This window comes from Haliotis rufescens, unplaced genomic scaffold, assembly GCF_023055435.1.
Source record: "Haliotis rufescens isolate VD_foot unplaced genomic scaffold, xgHalRufe1.0.p SCAF_18, whole genome shotgun sequence".
Taxonomy (NCBI): domain Eukaryota; kingdom Metazoa; phylum Mollusca; class Gastropoda; order Lepetellida; family Haliotidae; genus Haliotis; species Haliotis rufescens.
This window is the reverse complement of record NW_025963868.1, coordinates 26,603,708-26,626,468: the sequence shown is the minus strand read 5'-3', so window position 1 is coordinate 26,626,468 and position 22,761 is coordinate 26,603,708. Positions and strand designations below refer to the sequence as shown.

Genomic DNA, 22,761 nt, shown 5'->3' with positions numbered 1-22,761 from the left:
AATGAATTGGAGTACACGCACATGAATCCGTATGATAAACTGTCAAAACGTTTTAAGAGGTAAGGCCGGGTTCATTAAAGATCGCTACAATATGTAAAACAGGTGAAATTTGTAGAACTAAAGGAAACATCCAACCAAATGCCCTTTTTAAATAGTAATGTAATGATATAATATAAAGTATATTTCACATGATACAATATACTTTGCAAACAGTTAGTTGATGCTTGAAAGGGACTGACGAAAACATGGGCGAAATATTTTAATAACGCCGTAAAATAGTTGAATTAAGTAAAAATTAGTTAAATTTTGTGTCATGATACTTGAATAAGTACATTTAATGTATTTGCTAAACAAAAACATGAGTTTTGAGTAAAGGAACATATACTCGCCCATGGGCCAAACCTTTTTCTCGCCCATGGGCGAAATATTTCAATATCGCTATAAAATCGTTGAATTAAGTTAAAATGAGTTAAATTTTGTGTCATGATACTTGAATGAATACATTAAATGTATTTGCGAAACAAAAACATGAGTTTTAAGTAAAGGAACATATTCTCGCCCATGGGCCTGCCCATGGGCCTACCCATGGGCCAAACCTTTTTCTCGCCCATGGGCGAAATATTTCAATATCGCTATAAAATAGTTGAAATAAGTTAAAATGAGGTAAATTTTGTGTCATGATACTTCAATAAATACATTTAATGTATTTGCGAAACAAAATCATGAGTTTTAAGTAAAGGAACATATATTCTCGCCCATGGGCCAAACCTTTTTCTCGCCCATGGGCGAAATATTTCAACATCGCTATAAAATCGTTGAATTAAGTTAAAATGAGTTAAATTTTGTGTCATGATACTTGAATGAATACATTAAATGTATTTGCGAAACAAAAACATGAGTTTTAAGTAAAGGAACATATTCTCGCCCATGGGCCTGCCCATGGGCCTACCCATGGGCCAAACCTTTTTCTCGCCCATGGGCGAAATATTTCAATATCGCTATAAAATCGTTGAATTAAGTTAAAATGAGGTAAATTTTGTGTCATGATACTTGAATGAATACATTAAATGTATTTGCGAAACAAAAACATGAGTTTTAAGTAAAGGAACATATTCTCGCCCATGGGCCAAACCTTTTTCTCGCCCATGGGCGAAATATTTCAATATCGTTATAAAATCGTTGAATTAAGTTAAAATGAATTAAATTTTGTGTCATGATACTTGGATGAATACATTAAATGTATTTGCGAAACAAAAACATGAGTTTTAAGACAAGGAACATATTCTCGCCCATGGGCCTGCCCATGGGCCTACCCATGGGCCAGACTTCGCCCATGGGCGACATAGTCTAAATATTGAGTTTCTAAACAATTTTTTTTTCATTTTTTCTTCCTTGGTATGTTCCCATGAAAACGGCATGTTTAATTTTGTAAATACCTTTAACCGAGACTGGGCAAAGACCGTAGAGTTTCTGGACTTTTGTGTTTCCAGAATTAAAATTGGACGTGTTTGTATAATTAATGATAAAAAAAACATGTTTTGTAAAATCTATATAAAAAAGGACAAAAATCAGTTTATTTCTATTTCCGACAGTATATTATTAATGTTTGTTCCAACCCTATTTCGAGTAGCTAATGTTAAACGCTATCAATACTGATGATCTTTTTGCACATTCAGATTACTAAACTTACAATCTGAGCTATTATGAATATAAGCCAGCCGCGACATAAATTGCAAAGAACCAGGAAGTACAGGCGTGGTTTATTTCACATTCATTTCTTGTGGTGCAGGTGTGTTTGTTTGTTTGTTCGTTGTTTAAACCCGCACTAAAAAATAATCGAGTCTCGACCAGACAATCCTGTGATTAACATCATGAGCATCGATCAACGCAATTGGGGTGCCATGACAAGCATCAACCAAGTCAGCGAGCCTGTCGCCTTTTACGGCAAGCATGGGTTGCTGAAGACCTATTCTACCCCGGATCTTTGCAGGTAAGGTGTAGACATGGGTCTACCTATGTTGCATATCCATCAGTTGCTATGAAACATGCCTGACTTAAACCAAAGAACGGAAATATTCGGTAGTCGTTTGTTTTTGTAAGAAATATGTCAGATGAAATGGTAAACTGCGCAAACTATACAAAAGACACCATCTGAGCTTCTAACTCATCTGTGTATCTCCAACGATAAGCTTTCAATCAGCTTAACCTGATGTTGCTTTACACGTAGAATACTTGAATTCTATTGGTCAGTGACGTTTGGATTCATTTCCATGTATACTACAGATTCGTATCGCATGTTTAAAATTGTAGTAAATGATAAACACGGTGCTGAGATAAATTCGTAGTTGCCCTATCGCTCGGGGAATTTTGATGTACCTCTTTGTGGCCGTGATAATCGTAACCCGCGTTGTGTATTCTCACCTGGGATACTGCAGAGGGTAATTGGGTGATTCAATATATTTCGTTTCATATTCGTTTATCTTTTCGTCTGTGCCACAACCTGAAACGTTGAATAGTTACACAGCATTGGATTGATTCATGAGTAGAGTTTTGATTGTTTGATGATGAGGATGTCCAAGGAGAAACAGGACTGTTCACATTGAGAGGCACAACAAAGAAAGGATGCGGTAATGACTTTCCATAGCTGTTAAATATCTAGTATTACCGCTTATGTTTCACAAATATGAAATACCTTCATCAAACGTTATCATCAACCCGTGACACATTATTCACAAACGATGAAACAGTTTATAACTGTTTAGATTAAGGCCCTTTTGTAACTAGTTTAGCCATGTACAGATTAGGCATCTTGATGCAATGTGAAATGAATGGACACTGGTCTCGTAAACATAACCAGGGCGAATATGTGACAGTGTGGTCATCCTGACCACCGTGCCCCGCCCCTCCACTTCCATAGTCAACCCCTACCCTCAAGATACTCCTTAGACATCTAAACACGTGGTATGTATAATGTTTAACCCAAAATTTTCTGCACAAGGTACTTAGTATACTGTATGGTGCATAATACGCTGCAGGTGTTAATCAACACGGATACAATGGAAATGTACAATGACTGAGACGTGACATAAACGTTATAGTAGGAGTGCCGATAGATGCATCTCATTCGTCCTGTCTTAACAGATTTGATGATGTTTTTTAAAACGAATGCATACAACTTAAAAACTTACGGGAAGATGTTGGCTCGACAGCAGTGAAGGCCAATTTAAATCCTTTCAAGGTGTTCGAACTATCGGAGAGGAATCGAACCTTCATACTCATCCCTGTACTCTGTGTATCTGGTCCATTCGATCCACACCATCGACCAAGCGAGCGTTCATCTGTTCCAGTGACTATTGCAAGAATAGAACATGTATGTGATATCATGAAGATATTGTTATACTGACAACAAATCACATACACATGCTAGGATGCTAGCTGTGTTAAGACAGGCATTACTTTTAACATATATTTGGGAATGATATTCAATTATTCCACATGACTATTTTATTTTCATTTTTTAGTGTAAAGTGGGAGTAAAAACCCGATGTGATTCTTGTGGATGACATTTTCTACTCTGCAACTCAAACGACGAGGTATAACCAGGATTAACATCAATTTATTGCAATGAAAAAATGACACTTGTCTTACAAAAACAGTTACACGCATCGACATAGAGACGCTTATTCGTGTGCATAACACTCTGTCTCTCTTACTCAATTCTAGGAAAACCCTAAATGGGTGTAAGTCATAAAGTCATTACCGTCATAGAGCTGCACATAATCATAGGAACACGAGCTGTGTGGCTCCAGGTAGAAATCCACCACTTCGACATGGATTACATATCCTTCAAGGCGGGTGCTAATTGTCCATGAACAATCTGCATTGCTAAAATTAAAAATAAATTATCTATTGTAAAATATTTTACAAAATTCGAATTGTAGCAAGATCTGTGTGTTGTTCATGACGCAACGCCACAGTTTTGCAAATTCGCCACAGTATTCCGTGAATTGCAACACAACCCTCATGGAAGTTTCTGGTGTTTCTGTTGACTTTCTTAAAGAGTACTACATTTAATGAACAAATACTATGCTCTTATTTACGTTTTGTTTGTTGACCATATGTTAAATTGTCGAACATATAGGTTCAAGAACGACTGACAATCTTTCGCGATAACAAAAGATATGGTTAACTCTATGCCCAGTGTCACACTGCTGAATACAATATTATGAATGGCGAAAATGATTAGCATGAGGTTGAGGTTAGAAGTCTCCATGCATAATACTATGTTATAAGTTAATACACATATGGAAAAAAAGGCAATTGAAATGTACGAAAAGGCGGGTCAAGTTTAATGGTTTCTCCGAAATTTTGCTGTTTACAAGGACCCAAATTGATTTGTTTTATTTGCGAATAGAGTGTACGTGCTTTACTGGTGCTATTCTGATTTCCTGGTGCTGTTAATACCATGTCGTCGTTAACTTGAGCCCATCCCAAGTCACTCTCGAACACTAAATACCTATATACATCAATCTGTACTCATGAAACGAGTCTTAGCTAAGTGTTTTGTGAATGTTGGGACATATGGATAAGTCATGCCGTTATAAAAATGGAACATGACAATCGCCATTACGTTAATTCATGTGGGTTAAAAATAAAACATATTTCACATATCTTTGTGAACTAATCTCGTTTGTTTTTTGCTAGAAATTTTTTGCAGGTAATCCAATTGGAACCCACAATCCTACTTTAAATTTCCCCGTTTTCCCGTTGCCTATATCGATGCAGTTAAAACCATAGGTACTGCAACTTTTGTTGTATAATTAATGATAAAAAAACATGTTTTGTAAAATCAATATTAAAAAGGGCAAAAATCAGCTTATTTCTTTTTCCGACAGTATATTATCAATATTTGTTCCAACTCTATTTCGAGTATCTTATGTAAAACGCTTTCAATATTGATGATCTTTTTGCACATTCAGATTACCAAACTTACAATCTGAGCTATTGTGAATATAAGATAGCCACGACATAAATTGCAAAGAACAATAAAGTACAGGCGTGGTTTATTTCACATTCATTTCTTGTGGTGCAGGCATGTTTGTTTGTTTGTTCGTTGTTTAAAGCCGCACTGAAAATAATCGAGGATCGACCAGAGAATACTGTGATTAACATCATGAGCGTTGATCAACGCAATTGGGGTGCGATGACAAGCATTAACCAAGTCAGCGAGCCTGTCGCCTTTTACGGCAAGCATGGGTTGCTGAAGACCTATTCTACCCCGGATCTTTGCAGGTAATGTGTTGACGTGGGTCTATCTATGTTGCATATCCATCAGTTGCTATGAAACATGCCTGACTTAAACCAAAGAACGGAAATATTCGATAGTCGTTTGTTTTTGTGAGAAATATGTCAGATGAAATGGTCAACTGTGCAAACTATACAAAAGACACCACCTGAGCTTCTAACTCAGCTGTGTTTCTCCAATGATATGCTTTCAATCAGCTCTACTTTATGTTGCTTTACACGTAGAATACTTGAATTCTTGAATTCATTTCCATGTAGACTACAGATTCGTATCGCATGTTTAAAATTGTAGTAAATGATAAACACGGTGCTGAGGTAAATTCGTAGTTGCCCTATCGCTCGGGGAATTTTGATGTACCTCTTTGTGGCCGTGATTATCGTAACCCGCGTTGTGTATACTCACCTGGGATACTGCAGAGGGTAATTGGGTGATTCAATATAATTCGTTTCATATTCGTTTATCTCTTCGTCTGTGCCACAACCTGAAACATTGAATAGTTACACAGCATTGGATTGATTTATGAGTAGAGTTTAGATTGTGTGATGATGAGGATGTCCAAGGAGAAACAGGACTGTTCACATTGAGAGGCACAACAATGAAGGGATGAGGCAATGACTTTCCATAGCTGTTAAATATCTAGTATTACCGCTTATGTTTTACAAATATGAAATACCTTCATCAACGTTATCGACGTGGTGAAATGTGTTAACAAGAAAGATAATTAGAGTTTTGTTCTTTTCAATAACTCCATGTTGAAAACATAACATTAACTTTATCTGGCATTTTAACAGAGCAACAATGGGTCTTCTTTCACCACCCTCCTTGGTTCAGTTATTATTATAAATGATGTTGCAGTTTTAATGCTAGGACATATGGATAACTCATGCAGTTAACCAGTGGGACAAGATAATTGTCATTTTAATCAGAGACAGAAAATACCTGACGTCCTTGCCATGTATTTCAAAGAAAATCCTCTTCCTGTCACAGAGCCGTCAGTGTGGAAGGTGATCGTCATCACGTTACTGGAGCTGACCACGTCCCTGGTGCCATTACAGTATTTACCCAGCTTAGTGTCGTAGGACGAGGAGCCTTGAATATATACATTGAATAACCCATGTCGTCCAGGCATAAACGTTAAGATACGAGAGTTGAAGTCAAGTTGAGGTTAATAAATTAATTATTAGGCATATTTTTGCAAACTAAATCAACAAAAAGAGCAATATGACTTCATTCATTAAAGCACTTTCATAAAATTGAAAATTGTGCTTACCGTCACTGAAGCGGAGATAGTCTCTTGCACAGGTGGCTTCATATTCCAAAGAAAGAGCTATAATTTCGGCTTTTATTTTATATCCAGCAGGTGCAGAAATTGTCCACTTGCACTCCATATTGCTACAAAGAACGATGTGGTGTACTCTTTAAACGTAAGCACAGATGAGATTCAAAAGGAATGAATATAAAATGTTGATAATTGTATGTCACCTTGACATTTTGAAACCATGAATATGACCAGAGCAAAATATAAAACCAACATAACGTTTCTCCCCAGGGAAGGTAAAGAATTACATTCCTTTGTCGTGAAGGTGTTCCCAATTATTCAAAAGCTGCAATACTTAAAGTTTGGATTATCTGAAGGCATCAATGACTAAGGAAGAGGTAGAATGCTAGGGTAGAGGTTCAAACAATGCAGAATCTCTGTCCCAATATGAAATGTTCAAACAGTGTACAATGTCATGTAGTCTCTCAACAATAATTCATCATCATTTCAGGTGTCTGCTGTGGATGACACCTTACAATCTTAGTGTGCAGTGACTGGATGCAGTCAAGTCACTGTTGTTTTTGAGGACAGAGATAATTTTCGTTATCCAGAATAGCAGGTGATGGTCACGGATGCACATACTGGATCCTGAAACAAGACACGTGTCTATGCAATGGGAAACACCCTCCGCACTCAAACATCAACAGGCAAGGGCATCTATTTTATTGGATGCACTACTTGTCTCCTAAAATTATAATCACGAATGCCAATAATGACAGTATTGAGGCAAGCAAGAAAACTAATTTCCTCGGGGTTCTGTAGCTTTGGTCAAGCACCTATTTATTGTTGAAACTCAAGAAGTTCTGAAGGTCATGTGCTTGTATATTCTGGAAGTCAAGTATTTCCTTTTTAGAGCAGGGCTTTTTGTCTATAAGACTTAATATCTTTATTTGAGCATATTCTTCTATCATTTAGTTTCCACGAGACATATATATCTTAGGCATAGGTCCACAGTGTCCATTTCAAGCCTAGGTTACTCACTCATGTAAAAGTGCAGAATTATTAATTAAACCCCCATGACAGCTGTTTGTGTTTTGTTAGAGTGTTATTTATTTAGTCATCATATCTAGTATACGGTTGCATATTTAGCGAGCTTGCATAATCTTTTATGTTTAATATACTTTTATAGATTGCCTTTGGAACTAGATATGACAGTGCATCGACTTCCTTGATGAAACTGGGTTTTTTTCAACAAGGTTTATGAGCCACTTATTAGTCGTTACTGAATAAAGATTATCCATCTTGTTATATAAACCACAAGAGTTTAACATATTAGTTATACATTATTTCCATTACTTCTTGTATCATGATCAACATAGTTCTAATCTGAGTGTGAGTGCTTCTGATTATCTGTTCCTGTTTTATGCCAGTTGTTTATAAATCTCATTTTCCAAATTCACCATGAATCAAGAAGTTTTGGGCACTGTTGATATAAGTCTTGTTGTCATTTAAAAAAAGTTATAATTTCTCAATCATTTCGAATTTTCCGTGTCCCCATATTTCGCAGCCATGTAGGAGAATGTGTGTTACCAATACATTGAAGGCTAAAAACAAACAGTTTAGTGGCAGATTTATATTTCTTGCTTTTTTGAGCGAGGAAGACATGAAATTAAATTAATTTCCACCGCATACAAATGTCATAATTTTACATTTAGAAGCCCTCGACCCAACTATAACAATTTTACTCTAATTTGACTGATAATTACCAATCAATGCAGTAATTGTGCACAGCGTCAGTGGACACAAGCATGGAATCAAAACTCTCGCAGAAAAGTACAGTATCATCACCATACAGCAGAAGAACAAAATTAACATATAGAAAAGTATTATCATCGTTAACTAATAAACAGCCATTACACTGCCATTCATTTAGAAATGTCTCATGATCATTTAGATAAATTGAGAAATTATATCGGGATACATTTTCCACTTATCGTATGCAGTATAACTCGGAAAATGATCTGATATCTTAACATTAGCCATAACATTAACCATGCTTGCGATGGGTTAATAAGATTATCCAATCTATTGTCTCTCATTTCGATATTTACTTTTATTAACAAACTAGTCGTAGGAACTCAGCTCCCTGACAACGGTGAATTAATGACCTACGATCATAGGACATGCTATTCGATGTACACCTCTTTGCATCATGAACACGAAATCCCAACATATTAACAAGTCTACATTCGAGTAATACTTTACTGCCAACATGACCTATGAATATGTTTACTTACCGTACATGTAGTTGGAGAGAGCCATGCTGTGCAAGCTTAAAGGTAGCCATCGAGATATATACAAGCGCTGCTTAATCTCAACAGAGTATTCTCCTGATTAAGCGTCCTTCGGTGAGGTGTATAAACACTACATGGTACTATTGATGTGTGCAATTCAATTGTGATGTATTATGGTAATGTGTTATGTTAGGCCAGTCAAGTCAAGGATAATAGTCATGGAAAAACTAGGATTTGAAACCACGACCATGGGATTCAGGCATGTTTTTCTGCACAGCAAATTGCAACGATAAAAACTATTGGGTCACGCGTTCGATCCCTCGTGGTAGGAAGGGTAGTATGTATTGGTCACCTTGCAGCACGAAGGTGTCATTATATTATATTAACATGCCATTTATCAATAAGGGGCATCAACCAAAGATGTATATAGTTACTTACTTGTTGTAGTTGGGGTAGCCAGGAGACGACAAATATCTCCAGGTGGATGTAGAGGCGCTCGGCAAAGAACTTCCACAATTAAGCCCTCTCGCACCTTTATAAAGGGATAGAAAGCAACAGTGAAAGGATAATTGTTAAATCCTTTCAAGGTTATAAGCTGTAGAGGGTGTAAGTGGAATGGTTTTACGCCGCTTTTAGCAATATTGCAGCAATATCACGGCGGGGGACACCAGAAATTGGCTTCATACATTATACACATGTCGGGAAAAGGAACCTCGACCTTCGGCGTGACGAGCGAACGCTTTAACCACTAGGCTAAACTGACCGCCCCTATAAGCGGTGAAATATATTATAATGGAAAATTTAATGAACCTGTTGTTCACATATGTTCACATATGCAACTACAGTACGTTTATAACGAACACGCTTATAACGAACTGGCGGATATAACGAACTGTTTCTTTGGTACCGGCTATTTGCTGCATAAATGATTATAAAGAACTACGGGTATACCAAACTAAAATTTGTGGTCCCCTTGAGTTCGTTATAACCGTAGTTTACTGTTGTTAGTAAAGATCATGCAATGAATACTTTTAATCTTTATTCAAGATCGATCAATTCCGAGGGGCGTGTTAAACCAACGGCATCTGAATAATTTAGAAACGTGAAATTGTTTACTCGTGTCACTAAATGTATAACAATAACTTAGTAATCTAAACACGTGGTATGTATAATGTTTAACCCCAAATGTTCTGCACAAGGTACAAGTATACTGTATAGTGCAAAATGCGCTGCAGGTGTTAGTCAACACGCATACAATGGAAAAGTACAATGACTGAGACGTGACATAAACGTTATAGTAGGGGTGCCGATTGATGCATTTCATTCGTCCTGTCTTGACAGATTCGATGTATTTTGAAATGAATGCATACAACTTAAAAACTTACAGGAAGATGTTGGCTCGCAGGCAGTGAAGGCCAATTTAAAACCTTTGAAGGTGTTCGAACTATCGGAGAGGAATCGAACCTTCATACTCATCCCTGTACTCTGTGTATCTGGTCCATCCGATCCACACCATCGACCAAGCGAGCGTTCATATGTTCCAGTGACTATTGCAAGAATAGAACAAGTGTGTGATATCATGAAGATATTGTTATACTGACAACAAATCACATACACATGCTAGGATGCTAGCTGTGTTAAGACAGGCATTACTTTTAACATATATTTGAGAATGATATTCAAATATTCCACATGACTATTTTATTTTTATTTTTTTAGTGTAAAGTGGGAGTTAAAAAAACACTCGTCGACATAGAGACGCTTATCCGTGTGCATAACACACTGTCCTACCTACTCAATTCTAGGAAAACCCCAAATGGGTGTAAGTCATAGAGTCATTACCGTCATAGATCTTCACATAATCATAGGAACACGTGTTGTCTCGCTCAAGGTAGAAATCAACCACTTCAACATGGATTACATATCCTTCAAGGCGGGTGCTGATTGTCCATGAACAATCTGCATTGCTGAAATTTAATAATACATTATATATTGTAAAATATTTTACAAAATTCGAATTGTAGCAAGATTTGAGTGTTGTTCATGACGCAACGCCACAGTTTTGAAAATTCGCCACAGGATTAGGTTAATTGCGAGACAACCTTCATGGAAGTTTCTGGTGTTTCCGTTGACTTTCTTAAAGATTACTACATTCAATGAACAAATACTATGCTCTTATTTACGTTTTGTTTGTTGACCATATGTTAAATTGTCAAACATATAGGTTCAAGAACGACTGACAATCTCTTGCAATAACTAAAGATATGGTTAATTCTATACCCGGTGTCACACTGCTGAATACATTATTATGAATGGCGAAAATGATTATCATGGGTTTGAGGTGAGAAGTCTCCATGCATAATACTATGTTATAAGTCAAAACACATGTGGTAAAAATGCAATTGAAAGGTTCGAAAAGGAGGGTCAAGTTAAATGGTTTCTCCAAAGTTTTGCTGTTTACAAGGACCCAAATTGGTTTGTTTCATTTGCGAATAGAGTGTCAGTGCTTTACTGGTGCTATACTGATTTCCTGGTACGGTTAATACCATGTCGTCGTTAACTTGAGCCCTTCCCAAGTCACTCTCGGACACTAAGTACCTATATACATTAATCTGTACTCATGAAACAAGTCATAGCAAAGTGTTTTGTGAATGTTGGGACATATGGATAATTCATGCGGTTACGACAGTGGAACATGACAATCGCCGTTACGTTAATTCATGTGGGTTAAAAATAAAACGTATTTCACATATCTTGGTGAACTAATCTCGTTTGTTCTTTGGTCTTGAATTTTATTGGTCAGTGACGTTTGGATTCATTTCCATGTAGGCTACAGATTCGTATAGCATGTTTAAAATTGTAGTAAATGATAAACACGGTGCTGAGATAAATTCGTATTTGACCTATCGCTCGGGGAATTGTGATGTACCTCTTTGTGGCCGTGATAATCGTAACCCGCGCTGTGTATACTTACCTTGGATACTGCAGAGGGTAATTGGGTGATTCAATATATTTCGTTTCATATTCGTTTATCTCTTCGTCTGTGCCACAACCTGAAATTTTGAATAGTTACACAGCATTGGATTGATTCATGAGTAGAGTTTTGATTGTGTGATGATGAGGATGTCCAAGGAGAAACGGGACTGCTCACATTGAGAGGTACAACAAAGAAAGGATGCGGTAATGACTTTCCATAGCTGTTAAATATCTAGTATTACCGCTTATGTTTCACAAATATGAAATACCTTCATCAAACGTTATCGACGTGGTGAAATGTATAAACAAGAAAGATAATTAGATTTTTAATCTTTTCAATAAATCCATGTTAAAAAACATTCATAACATTAACTTTATCTGATGTTGCAGTTTTAATGCTAGGACATATGGATAACCAGTGGAACAAGACAGTCGTCATTTCAATCAGAGACAGAAAGTACCTGACGTTCGGGTCATGTATTTCAAAGAAAATCCTCTTCCTGTCACAGAGCCGTCAGTGTGGAAGGTGATAGTCATGGCGTTACTGGAGCTGACCACGTACCTGGTGCCATTACAGTATTTACCCAGCTTAGTGCCTTAAGACGAGGAGCCTTAAATATATACATTGAATAACCCATGTCGTCGAGGCATACACGTTAAGATACTAGAATTGAAGTCAAGTTGAGGTTAATAAATTAATTATTAGGCATATCTTTGCAAACTAAATCAACAAAAAGAGCAATATGACTTTATTCACTTAAGCACTTTCATAAAATTGAAAATTGTGCTTACCGTCACTGAAGAGGAGATAGTCTCTTGCACAGGTGGCTTCATATTCCAAAGAAAGAGCTATAATTTCGGCTTTTATTTTATATCCAGCAGGTGCAGAAATTGTCCACTTGCACTCCATATTGCTACAAAGAATGATGTGGTGTACTCTTTAAACGTAAGCACAGATGAGATTCAAAAGGATTGAATATATAATATTGATAAGTGTATGTTACCTTGACATCTTTAAACCATGAATATGACCAGAGCAAAATATATAACCAACATAACCTCTCTCCCCAGGGAAGGTAAAGAATTACATTCCTTTATCATGATGGTGTTCCCAATTATTCAAAAGCTGCAAGATAGTCTTTAAGCATAAACGAGAGACCTCTAAACCTGATTTAAAGTCTGGATTATCCGAAGGCATCAATGACTAAGGAAGAGGTAGAATGCTAGGGTAGAGGTTCAAACAATGCAGAATCTCTGTCCCAATATGAAATGTTCAAACAGTGTACAATATGTCATGTAGTCTCTCAACAATAATTCATCATCATTTCAGGTGTCTGCTGTGGATGGCACCTTACAATCTTAGTGTGCAGTGACTGGATGCAGTCAAGTCACTGTTGTTTTTGAGGACAGAGATAATTTTCGTTATCCGGAATAGCAGGTGATGATCACGGATGCACATACTGGATCCTGAAACAACACACGTGTCTATGCAATGGGAACACCCTCCGCACTCAAACATCAACAGGCAAGGGCATCTCTTTTATTGGATGCACAACTTGTCTCCTAAAATTATAATCACGTATGCCAACAATGACAGAATTGAGGCAAGCAAGAAAACTAATTTCCTCGGGGTGCTGTAGCTTTGGTCAAGCACCTATTTATTGTTGAAACTCAAGAAGTTCTGAAGTTCATGTGCTGTTATATTCTGGAAGTCAAGTATTTACTTTTTAGTCCAGGGCACCTTCGTCTATAAGACTTGATATCTTTATTTGAACATATTCTTCTATCATTTCGTTTCCACGAGACATATATAACTTAGGCATAGGTCCACAGTGTCCATTTCAAGCCTAGGTTACTCACTCATGTAAAAGTGCAGAATAAATAGTCATCATATCTAGTATACGGTTGCATGTTTAGCGAGCTTGCAAAATCTTTCATGTTTAATATACTTTTATAGATTGTCTTTTGAACTAGATATGATATTGCATCGCCATCCTTGATGAAACTGTTTTTTCAACACTGTTTATATGAGACACTTATTAGTCGTTACTGAATAAGGTTTATCCATCATGTTATATAAACCACAAGAGTTTAATATATTAGTTTTACATTATTTCCATTACTTCTTGTATCGTGATAAACATAGTTTTAAACGGAGTGTGAGTGCTTCTGATTACCTGTTCCTGTTTAATGCCAGGAGTTTATAATTCTCATTTTCCAAATTCGCCATGAATCATGAAGTTTTGGGCACTGTTGATATAAGACTTGTTGTCATTTAAAAAAAGATATAATTTCTCAATCATTTCGGAATATCCGTGTCCCCATATTTCGCAGTCATGGAGGAGAATGTGTGTTACCAATACATTGAAGGCTAAAAACAAACAGTTTTGTGGTAGATTTATATTTCTTGCTTTTTTGAGTAAGGAAGACATCGCTTTGGAACCATTTTCTGACAAACCTTTAATTGCACTTAATAGACGCTGGTTCCTGTGAAACCTCCGAAACTCCAAGGTAATTGAAATCGCGGATGGAATTAAATTAGTTTTCACAGCATACAAATGTCAGAATTTTACATTTAGAAGCCCTTGACCAACTATAACAATTTTACTCTAATTACTCTGATAATTTCCGATCAATGCAGTAATTGTGCATAGCGTCAGTGGAAACCTGCAAGGAATCAAGACTCTCGCAGAAAAGTACAGTATCATCACCATACAGCAGAAGAAATAATTTAACATATAGGAAAGTATTATCATCGTTAACTAATAAACAGCCATTACACTGCCATTCATTTAGAAATGTCTCATGATCATTTAGATAAATTGAGAAATTATATCGGGATATATTTTCCACTTATCGTATGCAGTATAACTCGGAAAATGATCTGATATATTAACATTAGCCATAACATTAACCATACTTGCGATGGGTTAATAAGATTATCCAATCTATTGTCTCTCATTTCGATATTTACTTTTATTAACAACCTAGTCGTAGGATCTCAGCGGTGAATTAATGACCTACGATCCTAGGACATGCTATACGATGTACACCTCTTTGCATCATGAACACGAAATCCCAACATATTGACAAGTCTACATTCGAGTAATACTTAACTGTCAACATGACCTATGAATATGTTTACTTACCTTACATGTAGTTGGAGAGAGCCACGCTGTGCAAGCTTAAAGGTAGCCATCGAGATATATACAAGCGCTGCTTAATCTCAACAGAGTATTCTCCTGATTTAGGGTGTATAAACACTATATGATACTTTTGATGTGTGCAATTCAGTTGTGATGTATTATGGTCATGTGTTATATTAGGCAAGTCAAGTCAAGGATAATAGTCATGGAAAATCTAGGATTTGAAACCACGATCATAGGATTCAGGCATGTTTTTCTGCACAGCAAATTGCAACGACAAAACCTATTGGGTCACGCGTTCGATCCCTCGTGGTAGGAAGGGTAGTTGTATGTATTGTTCGCCTTGCAGCACGAAGGTGTCATTATATTATATTAACATGCCATTTATCAATAAGGGGCATCAACCAAAGATGTATATATGTACTTACTTGTTGTAGTTGTAGTTGGGGTAGCCAGGAGACGACAAATATCTCCAGGTGGATGTAGAGGCGCTGAGCAAAGAACTTCCACAATTAAACCCATTCGCACCTATATAAAGGGATGAAAAGCAACAGTGAAAGGATAATTGTTAAAACCTTTCAAGGTTATAAGCGGTAGAGTGTGTGAGTGAGTATGGTTTTACGCCGCTTTTAGCAATATTGCAGCAACATCACGGCGGGGGACACCAGAAATAGGCTTCATACATTGTACACATGTCGGGAATGGAACCTTGACCTTCGGCGTGACGAGCGAACGCTTTAACCACTAGGTTACCCTGACCGCCCCTATAAGCGGTAGAACATATTATACTGGAAAATTTAATGAACCTGTTGTTCATTTCAGTTCACTTATGCAACTACACTAAACTACGTTTATAACGAACACGCTTATAACGAACTGGCGGATATAACGAACTGTTTTTTTGGTCCTGGCCATTTGTTGTATATATGTTTATAACAAACTACGGGTATACCGAACTAAATGTGTGGTCCCTTTGAGTTCGTTATAACCGTAGTTTACTGTTGTTAGTAAAGATCATGCAATAAATACATTTAATCTTTATTCAAAATCGATCAATTCCGAGTGCCGTGTTAAACCCACGGCATCTGAATAATTTAGAAACGTGAAATGGTTTACTCGTGTCACTAAATGTATAACAATGTGATTTTGTGTTGTTTCGCAGCAATCATTGTAGACGTAAGGCTAAGTAAATAATCTATCTCTACCATCAATTCCAGCCCAAAGCACCATTAAATATGGCCATGCCCAAAACAGTCCCACCCCCACACACACCCCAACCCCACACACATTGTAGTCATGAATACACATGGTAGGTTGACTGTGTTATTATCCCTTGCTGGTTTCCTTTTTAGGCTACACAAAACGAAAGCCTAAAACGTATGCATATAAAACAAGAAATATACGGGGATTTTATCAGAGACAGTGATTGCTTCAACATTTATCATTTGGTTAGAGGGAGAAAATCAGTTTCCTTTTTCACTCATATTTTGCTCAGGACATCCAACATATCCACCATTGTTTTGTAAACCTAGACAGGAACCAAATTATATTTCAGCGTGTTTGGAACCTTTATAGTCAATTTCAAAACAAGAGAGTAAATTTGTGTTTTATGAAGTGTAAGTTCAATGTTATAGAGGAATCATTTAAACAACAATATAGAGAAGTACCTGACGTCCTCGCCATGTATTTCAAAGAAAATCCTCTGTCCGTTGTAGAGCCGTCAGTGTGGAAGGTGATGGTCATGGCGCTGCTGGAGCTGACCACGTTCCTGGGGCCATAACAGTATTTACCCAACTGAGTAGCGAAAGACGATGAGCCTTGAATAAATATATTAATAAAGAATAAAGACATACACGTTAACATACTGTAATGAAGTCAACTTGAGTCCAATGAAACAAATTAATGAGCATATCACTTGCAAACCAATTAAACACAAAGTGCAACATGATGATGTTTAAGCACTTTCATAACGTTGAACATTTTGCTTACCGTCACTGAAGAGGAGATAGTCAAATGCACAGGTGGCTTCAAATTCCACAGAAAACACTATAATTTCAACTTTTATTTTATATCCAGCAGGTGCAGAAACTGTCCACCTGCAGTCCATGTTGCTACAAAGAAATATGTATTGTAATCATTAAACGTACAAATCAGATCAAACGCATAAACGCACAATAGAATAAGACACGAAATCTTAGAAAGCAATATAAGTCTGGGCTAGCTGGAAAGCAATTTCCTTGACACCACTCTTACGTCCGTAGCAACGTGGTTCTTCCTGGTAATTATCTGTAATTATTCTGACATTTTGAAGCCATGAACATGACCAGAGCAAAACACCAAATCAATGTAACGTTTCTCCTAAGAGAAGATTATTAATGCATCCCTTGTCCACTGTATGGCTGGTGTTTATCGTGATGATGCTCCCAATTATTCAAAGCAGCCTTCAAGCGAAAACGAAAGTGACCTGAACATGATTCAAAGTGTGGAATTTCGAAGTCATCTGTGACTAGGGAACAGGTATTTACAAGGGTAGAGGTTCAAATTATGCAGGATCTTTGTCCAAAAAGGAATAAAATGTCATGGTAGTGTCTCAACAATAGTTCATCATCATTTCAAGGTGTCTGCTTGATGGCACCTTAAAACCACCGTAGTGTGCAATGACCGGATGCAGTCAAGATTATTGCACTTATATAGCGACGTGCATCCACCATGTGTGGCTGCCTGAACTTGTCCTGAAGAATGCCAATTTTAGAGTGCGAGGCCACTGAGATTCCATGCCGCAGTTTAACACGAATACCCCACTTCAGACACAGAAAACTGACTGCGAACATAATCAATCTCTCTCAAATCTTTGAATGTGCATTGACCAAAATGTAGATCATTTCCCAGAAAGCCGTCAGAAATGAATACATTTTTTTATGTACACATATAAATCAAATTATATTCGTAATTATTGACACTTTTGTCAGCTTCATAAGTTCACGATAATGGTTAGTTTAGTTTCATAAGTACAGTATCTGGGTTAAAGTCATTAGACAGTTCATTCCCGATATGCAGATCCAAAATACAGTAGTCAAATAGGCTACTGGTTCGGGTATTAAAATCACCTTTGGAAAATAGTTTTCGGAAATTGAAAACCCTTCAATCAGTGGTCTCTCTAATTCGAAAAACAACAACATTTCTTTGGATGTATTCAGGGGGCAAATAAAAATCACCAAGGTAAATATCATCATCAAAACTAAACATATCTGTTCCAGTATTTCACGGCTAACACAATACCACCTTATCTTCGGCGATGAAGGTAAGTTAAAGGTAGCCATCAAGCGTTATGTACAAACGCTGCTTAATCTCAATACAGTATTGTTCAATTCAATGTCCTTCGGTGAGGTGCTCTGAAACACTGTAAGATACTATTGATGTGTGCAGTTCAGTTGTGATGTATTATGGCCATGTGTTATGTTAGGCCTTCCAGGCTTTGGATGTAGATCGGCAGCTTCCTTATATGCGAGGCGAAAGATTTAAATGATGTGCATCTAAGACTAATACCCACGGGCACGATTATGATACAAACAAGTCAAGGATTATTGTCAGAGAGTATCTCGGATTTAAAACCACGATCATAGGAACCAAGCATGTTTTTGTAGGTCCCCAACTCTGTACAGCAAATTACAACGGGAAAAATCGTGGTTGGAAGGGTAGTTGAATGTATTGGTCATTTTATGGCACAAAGGTGTCATTATATTGACATGCCATTTATCAAAAAGGGGCATCAACCCAAGATGTATATATGTACTTACTTGTTGTAATTGATGTTGGGGTAGCCAGGAGACGACAAATATGTCCAGGTGGACGAAGAGGCTCTGAGCAAAGGACTGCCACAATTAAGCCCATTTGTTATTTCTATAGAAACAAAAAAGACAGCTAGAGTGAAAGGACAATTGTTCATGTTTAAAGGTCATAAAGCGGTAGAACATATTTCAATTGAAAAGGTAAATTAACCTGTTTTTCTACTAAATTCACATATATAACTAGTCAGCAAACATCATGTACAAATACTTATAAATTTTATAACAACATCATAGTTTAGAAACGAGAAAAGGTTTATTTTTTGTCACTAAATGTATCGTTATATTTATACAAATATCAATTATATTTTGTTTCACAAACACCCATTGTAGACGTAACACTATGCTGTGTCCCATGTGATTCAAGTGTGTCTAGAAGCAGTGACCAAGTAAATAATCTAATTCTACCATCCCCACATCCCTTACACCATGACCCCGATTATTAAATAGCCAGCCGTCAACACACAATACTTGTACCTGTAGTAGTAGTTAGGAACGTTCCAGCTTTGTATTTCAGATTAAATCCTAGTGCTGTGTCAGAGCCGTCGGTGTGGAAGGTGATGGTCATGTAGTTTCTGGAACTGACGTCTACCCTTGTGATGTTACTACGACCACAATATTTTCCTAAAGACGTGGAACCTTGAATAAACAAATAAATATATTTACTCACTCATGTCATCGATTTAGACACTTATATTACACCTTAGTAATCGAATCATCTTGAGGCTAATATTATAAGTTATTGATCAAAACTCAATACAAACATAAGCTTGAATATTTATATTCTGTGCCAATCATCTCTCATGAGTACTTATTACACTAATAATTATGAATCCTTGTATCTGAAACCAGCTGAGGGGCTTAAGTTGTCCACACGATAAGCATAGGCTTGCTCATGTCGTATGGTTTGTGGCATAAGCGTAAATTAAGTGAACTTGAATTATTTCGGATTCGTGGTGTAATTTGGACTGATATTACAGATATTGATCAGAACTTGTTAAACACCAATACAGCAATACACAGTTATGATTATATATACTTGAAATATTTAAAAAAAATATGTACAGTGTGCTTACCGTCACTGAAGAGAAGGTAATCACTTGAACAAGCTGTCGAGTATTCCACATTAAAGTACACAACTTCGACTTTAATTTCATATCCAACCGGTGCAGAAATTGTCCATTGGCAGTTCAGGTTGCTGCAAATAGAACTTGCTACATTCAGCTTTACATGCATACATACAACCACACACGCACACACACACAACACACACACAACACACACAACACACACAACACACACACACACACACACACTCAGACACACACTCAGACACACACACAGACACACTCTACCTACAATTTATGTGTGGATTGCTACTTCCCTGGCACGTGTGCAGTGCTACGTTCAAGTCGCGTGTGTAATGCTACTACTTCCCTGGCAGTGGTACCTTCACTTCACATGTGTGGTGCTACTACTTGTCACATGTGTGGTGCTACCTTTAGGTCACGTGTGTAGTGCTACCTTCACGTCACGTGTGTGGTGCTATTTATTTGCCACATGTGTAGTGCTACCTTCACGTTACATGTATTGTGCTATTTGCCACCCTTGCAGTGTTATTTGTCAATTGAGTAGAGCTACTAACTCACTGACTAACTATTACTCATTTGTTACGCGAGTAGGTACCTACTTGGAATAGTTTGAAGGATAGCCAGGAGAAGTCAAGTTCGTCCATGCAACAGAAGAGGCGGAAAGATCTGATAATCCACAAGAGTGACCTTCAATTAACATAAAGGAAAACAAAATGTAATAACGAGCATATTTAAAATAATTCACAATTAAACAAAACGAGAATTTGACGATTTGACAGCTACAGTGAATAAAACTAAGGGGATTAACGTCGTTCGTCGTAAAAATCCCATTGGGGTTTGTGAAGTCTGTTTACGCAAACACAGATGAGATCGTGCCTGTTATTCTCAAGGATGTTTAATCTGATGCCTGACAAATTGTAAGGTGTAAGTTACTCCGTGGTGGGTACCCTGTTAAATAAGGAAAAAGTCTCTCATAGAATGGGTCTTTGCGGTCATCAAGGAAAATATATTTTTCAAACTTTAAGGAGGACAAGAACTAGAATTTGACCAACATGAAACACCAACATGTTGACTTTTGTAAAATATCAAAATTATTTGCACGAAATATACTCCAGATGAGTCCTGCAAGCGAAAGCCTCTTCCTGAGCTATTATGGTATGAATGAAACATGATGGTCATGTGGTTACTGGAGCTACAAACAAGGTCATGGTTTTACTCACCGTCTGTTTCATAATATTTAATTAAGAAACCGCCTCTGGTTACACTATTATCAGTCTCGAACATTGCATGAATATGTTGGTCTTCACGGGTAAAAAGATTTAATCTGCTTTGTCCACAAATTCTTTTTGACTCGCCTATTCTTTGATCACCTATGGTGGAAAAAATGTAATTGTCAGTTATCAGTAATTTCTAGTAACAAACATTAATGGATCTTAGTATGCTTGGAAATAGCTTAAATAAAATTGCAAATTAACAAAACGTGGAATGTCAAAAATAAAAATTTAGCGAATATCAATGAGCTGCCTTCCTAAATGTCCTACAGACATCATGAAACAAGAACGTGTTAATGTTGTACTTTGACGGAGTAACTAACAAATTAAGAAAACATAAGCAGAAAACGATTGATGAGAAACTATTGCAATGACATGTAATAACCAATAGGCGATTGACTTTTTCAAAGCATCTTTCACCAATCCACATATAATCAAACGATTCTTATTGCTTTTACTTATAACAATAATAATGTATTTCTGAGACAATTTAAGACAAATGAGGTTTTCAATGTACAAACTAACTATTTTACCATTATTTTTTACGTATATGGTAAGGGCGTCATATGGACAGTTGGATCCGGATGAGCCTTGGATATCGGAGAACACCATGTCGAGTATAACGTTGTACCCTCTGGTTTGAGGGTAGATGTCCCAATAGCAGTTGTCATTGCTGCAGAAAAAAACAGAATGCTTGTTTGGAACCGAAGCAACATCAACCTGTTTGTATTAAATTCGGACGTATCAAGAATAACAATTATATTAAACAGGAATATCCCGTTACATACCTCATGTAGTTGCCTGGGTAGTTAGGAGATGTGAAATTCAGCGGTTCCCCTTGAGCGTAGAGCGTAACGTTACACGCGCCTGTAAGGAAACGTTTACCGTTTATATATATGCAATTGTATACATTATTTTTATCATCACTCTAGTTCAAGAACATGGAAGGATTGTAATGAGAGATTTCCTTACTTGACAATGGTTCCTTTGATAATGAAGTATGTGTTATTAAAGAACGCAGTGAAAAACGGTTAAGGTAAATTAATAATACTCTTACAGATATATAGCTGACAGTTGTATATAAAACCAGTACCGTACAGAATTGGAACAACGTTTTCTTCACAGTTTCGTGCCTCTACATGTCGACAGTTAGCAGTGCATGGAATTATTTCGCAAGTTTTCTGATATGTGACCAAAAATATCCTTTGTTAGGATCTGCTTTCAATGAGATTATAGGGACATAATTCACATCATACTGATATTACCTGTATGCAAATGGAAACAAAATACACATTCTGTCGGATACATGTTGTTTGAAATGTCACCCATGTACAATGAAGCTTTAGGACATGTTCATGAGTCAACTGAACAAGCGTTCTTGGCAATTCGATAATCCCGTAACAGGCGAGCCATGTACCAACAAACGACCAGTCATACTTTTATTACATTAACATTATGCTTGACTATCTTGGTGACTGGTGTTATAACAAAACAAAAATATTTGTAGTCAAAGAACATACATTTTAGACCGCAATCAGTCTTGAAGACGAACTCCGCATTTACTTGTGGTGAACA

The 22,761-nt window shown here is 36.9% G+C and overlaps 1 protein-coding gene across 11 annotated transcripts in view; it reads right to left on the bottom strand.

Annotated features, from left to right (window-relative positions):
* The window catches only part of LOC124128570 (cubilin-like), a 62,950-nt gene that overhangs the window by 10,445 nt on the left and 29,744 nt on the right, over positions 1-22,761 (bottom strand). For 4 of the 11 annotated variants that reach the window (XM_048398494.1, XM_048398499.1, XM_048398491.1 and 1 more), the window contains 7 exons: positions 15,408-15,507; positions 12,626-12,747; positions 6,245-6,394; positions 5,708-5,786; positions 3,761-3,885; positions 3,189-3,350; positions 2,422-2,500 (listed from right to left, as the gene is read on the bottom strand). In XM_048398494.1, coding sequence (XP_048254451.1) covers positions 2,422-2,500; positions 3,189-3,350; positions 3,761-3,885; positions 5,708-5,786; positions 6,245-6,394; positions 12,626-12,747; positions 15,408-15,507 — 817 coding nt within the window. Of the gene's footprint in view, positions 1-2,421; positions 2,501-3,188; positions 3,351-3,760; positions 3,886-5,707; positions 5,787-6,244; positions 6,395-6,575; positions 6,698-9,295; positions 9,390-10,242; positions 10,405-12,625; positions 12,748-15,407; positions 15,508-16,646; positions 16,797-16,968; positions 17,091-18,776; positions 18,901-19,301; positions 19,464-19,900; positions 20,023-20,514; positions 20,603-21,135; positions 21,286-21,719; positions 21,860-21,974; positions 22,054-22,761 lie in introns of all 11 variants that reach the window. The other 7 variants (XM_048398500.1, XM_048398501.1, XM_048398493.1 and 4 more) reach the window with 7 other exon arrangements.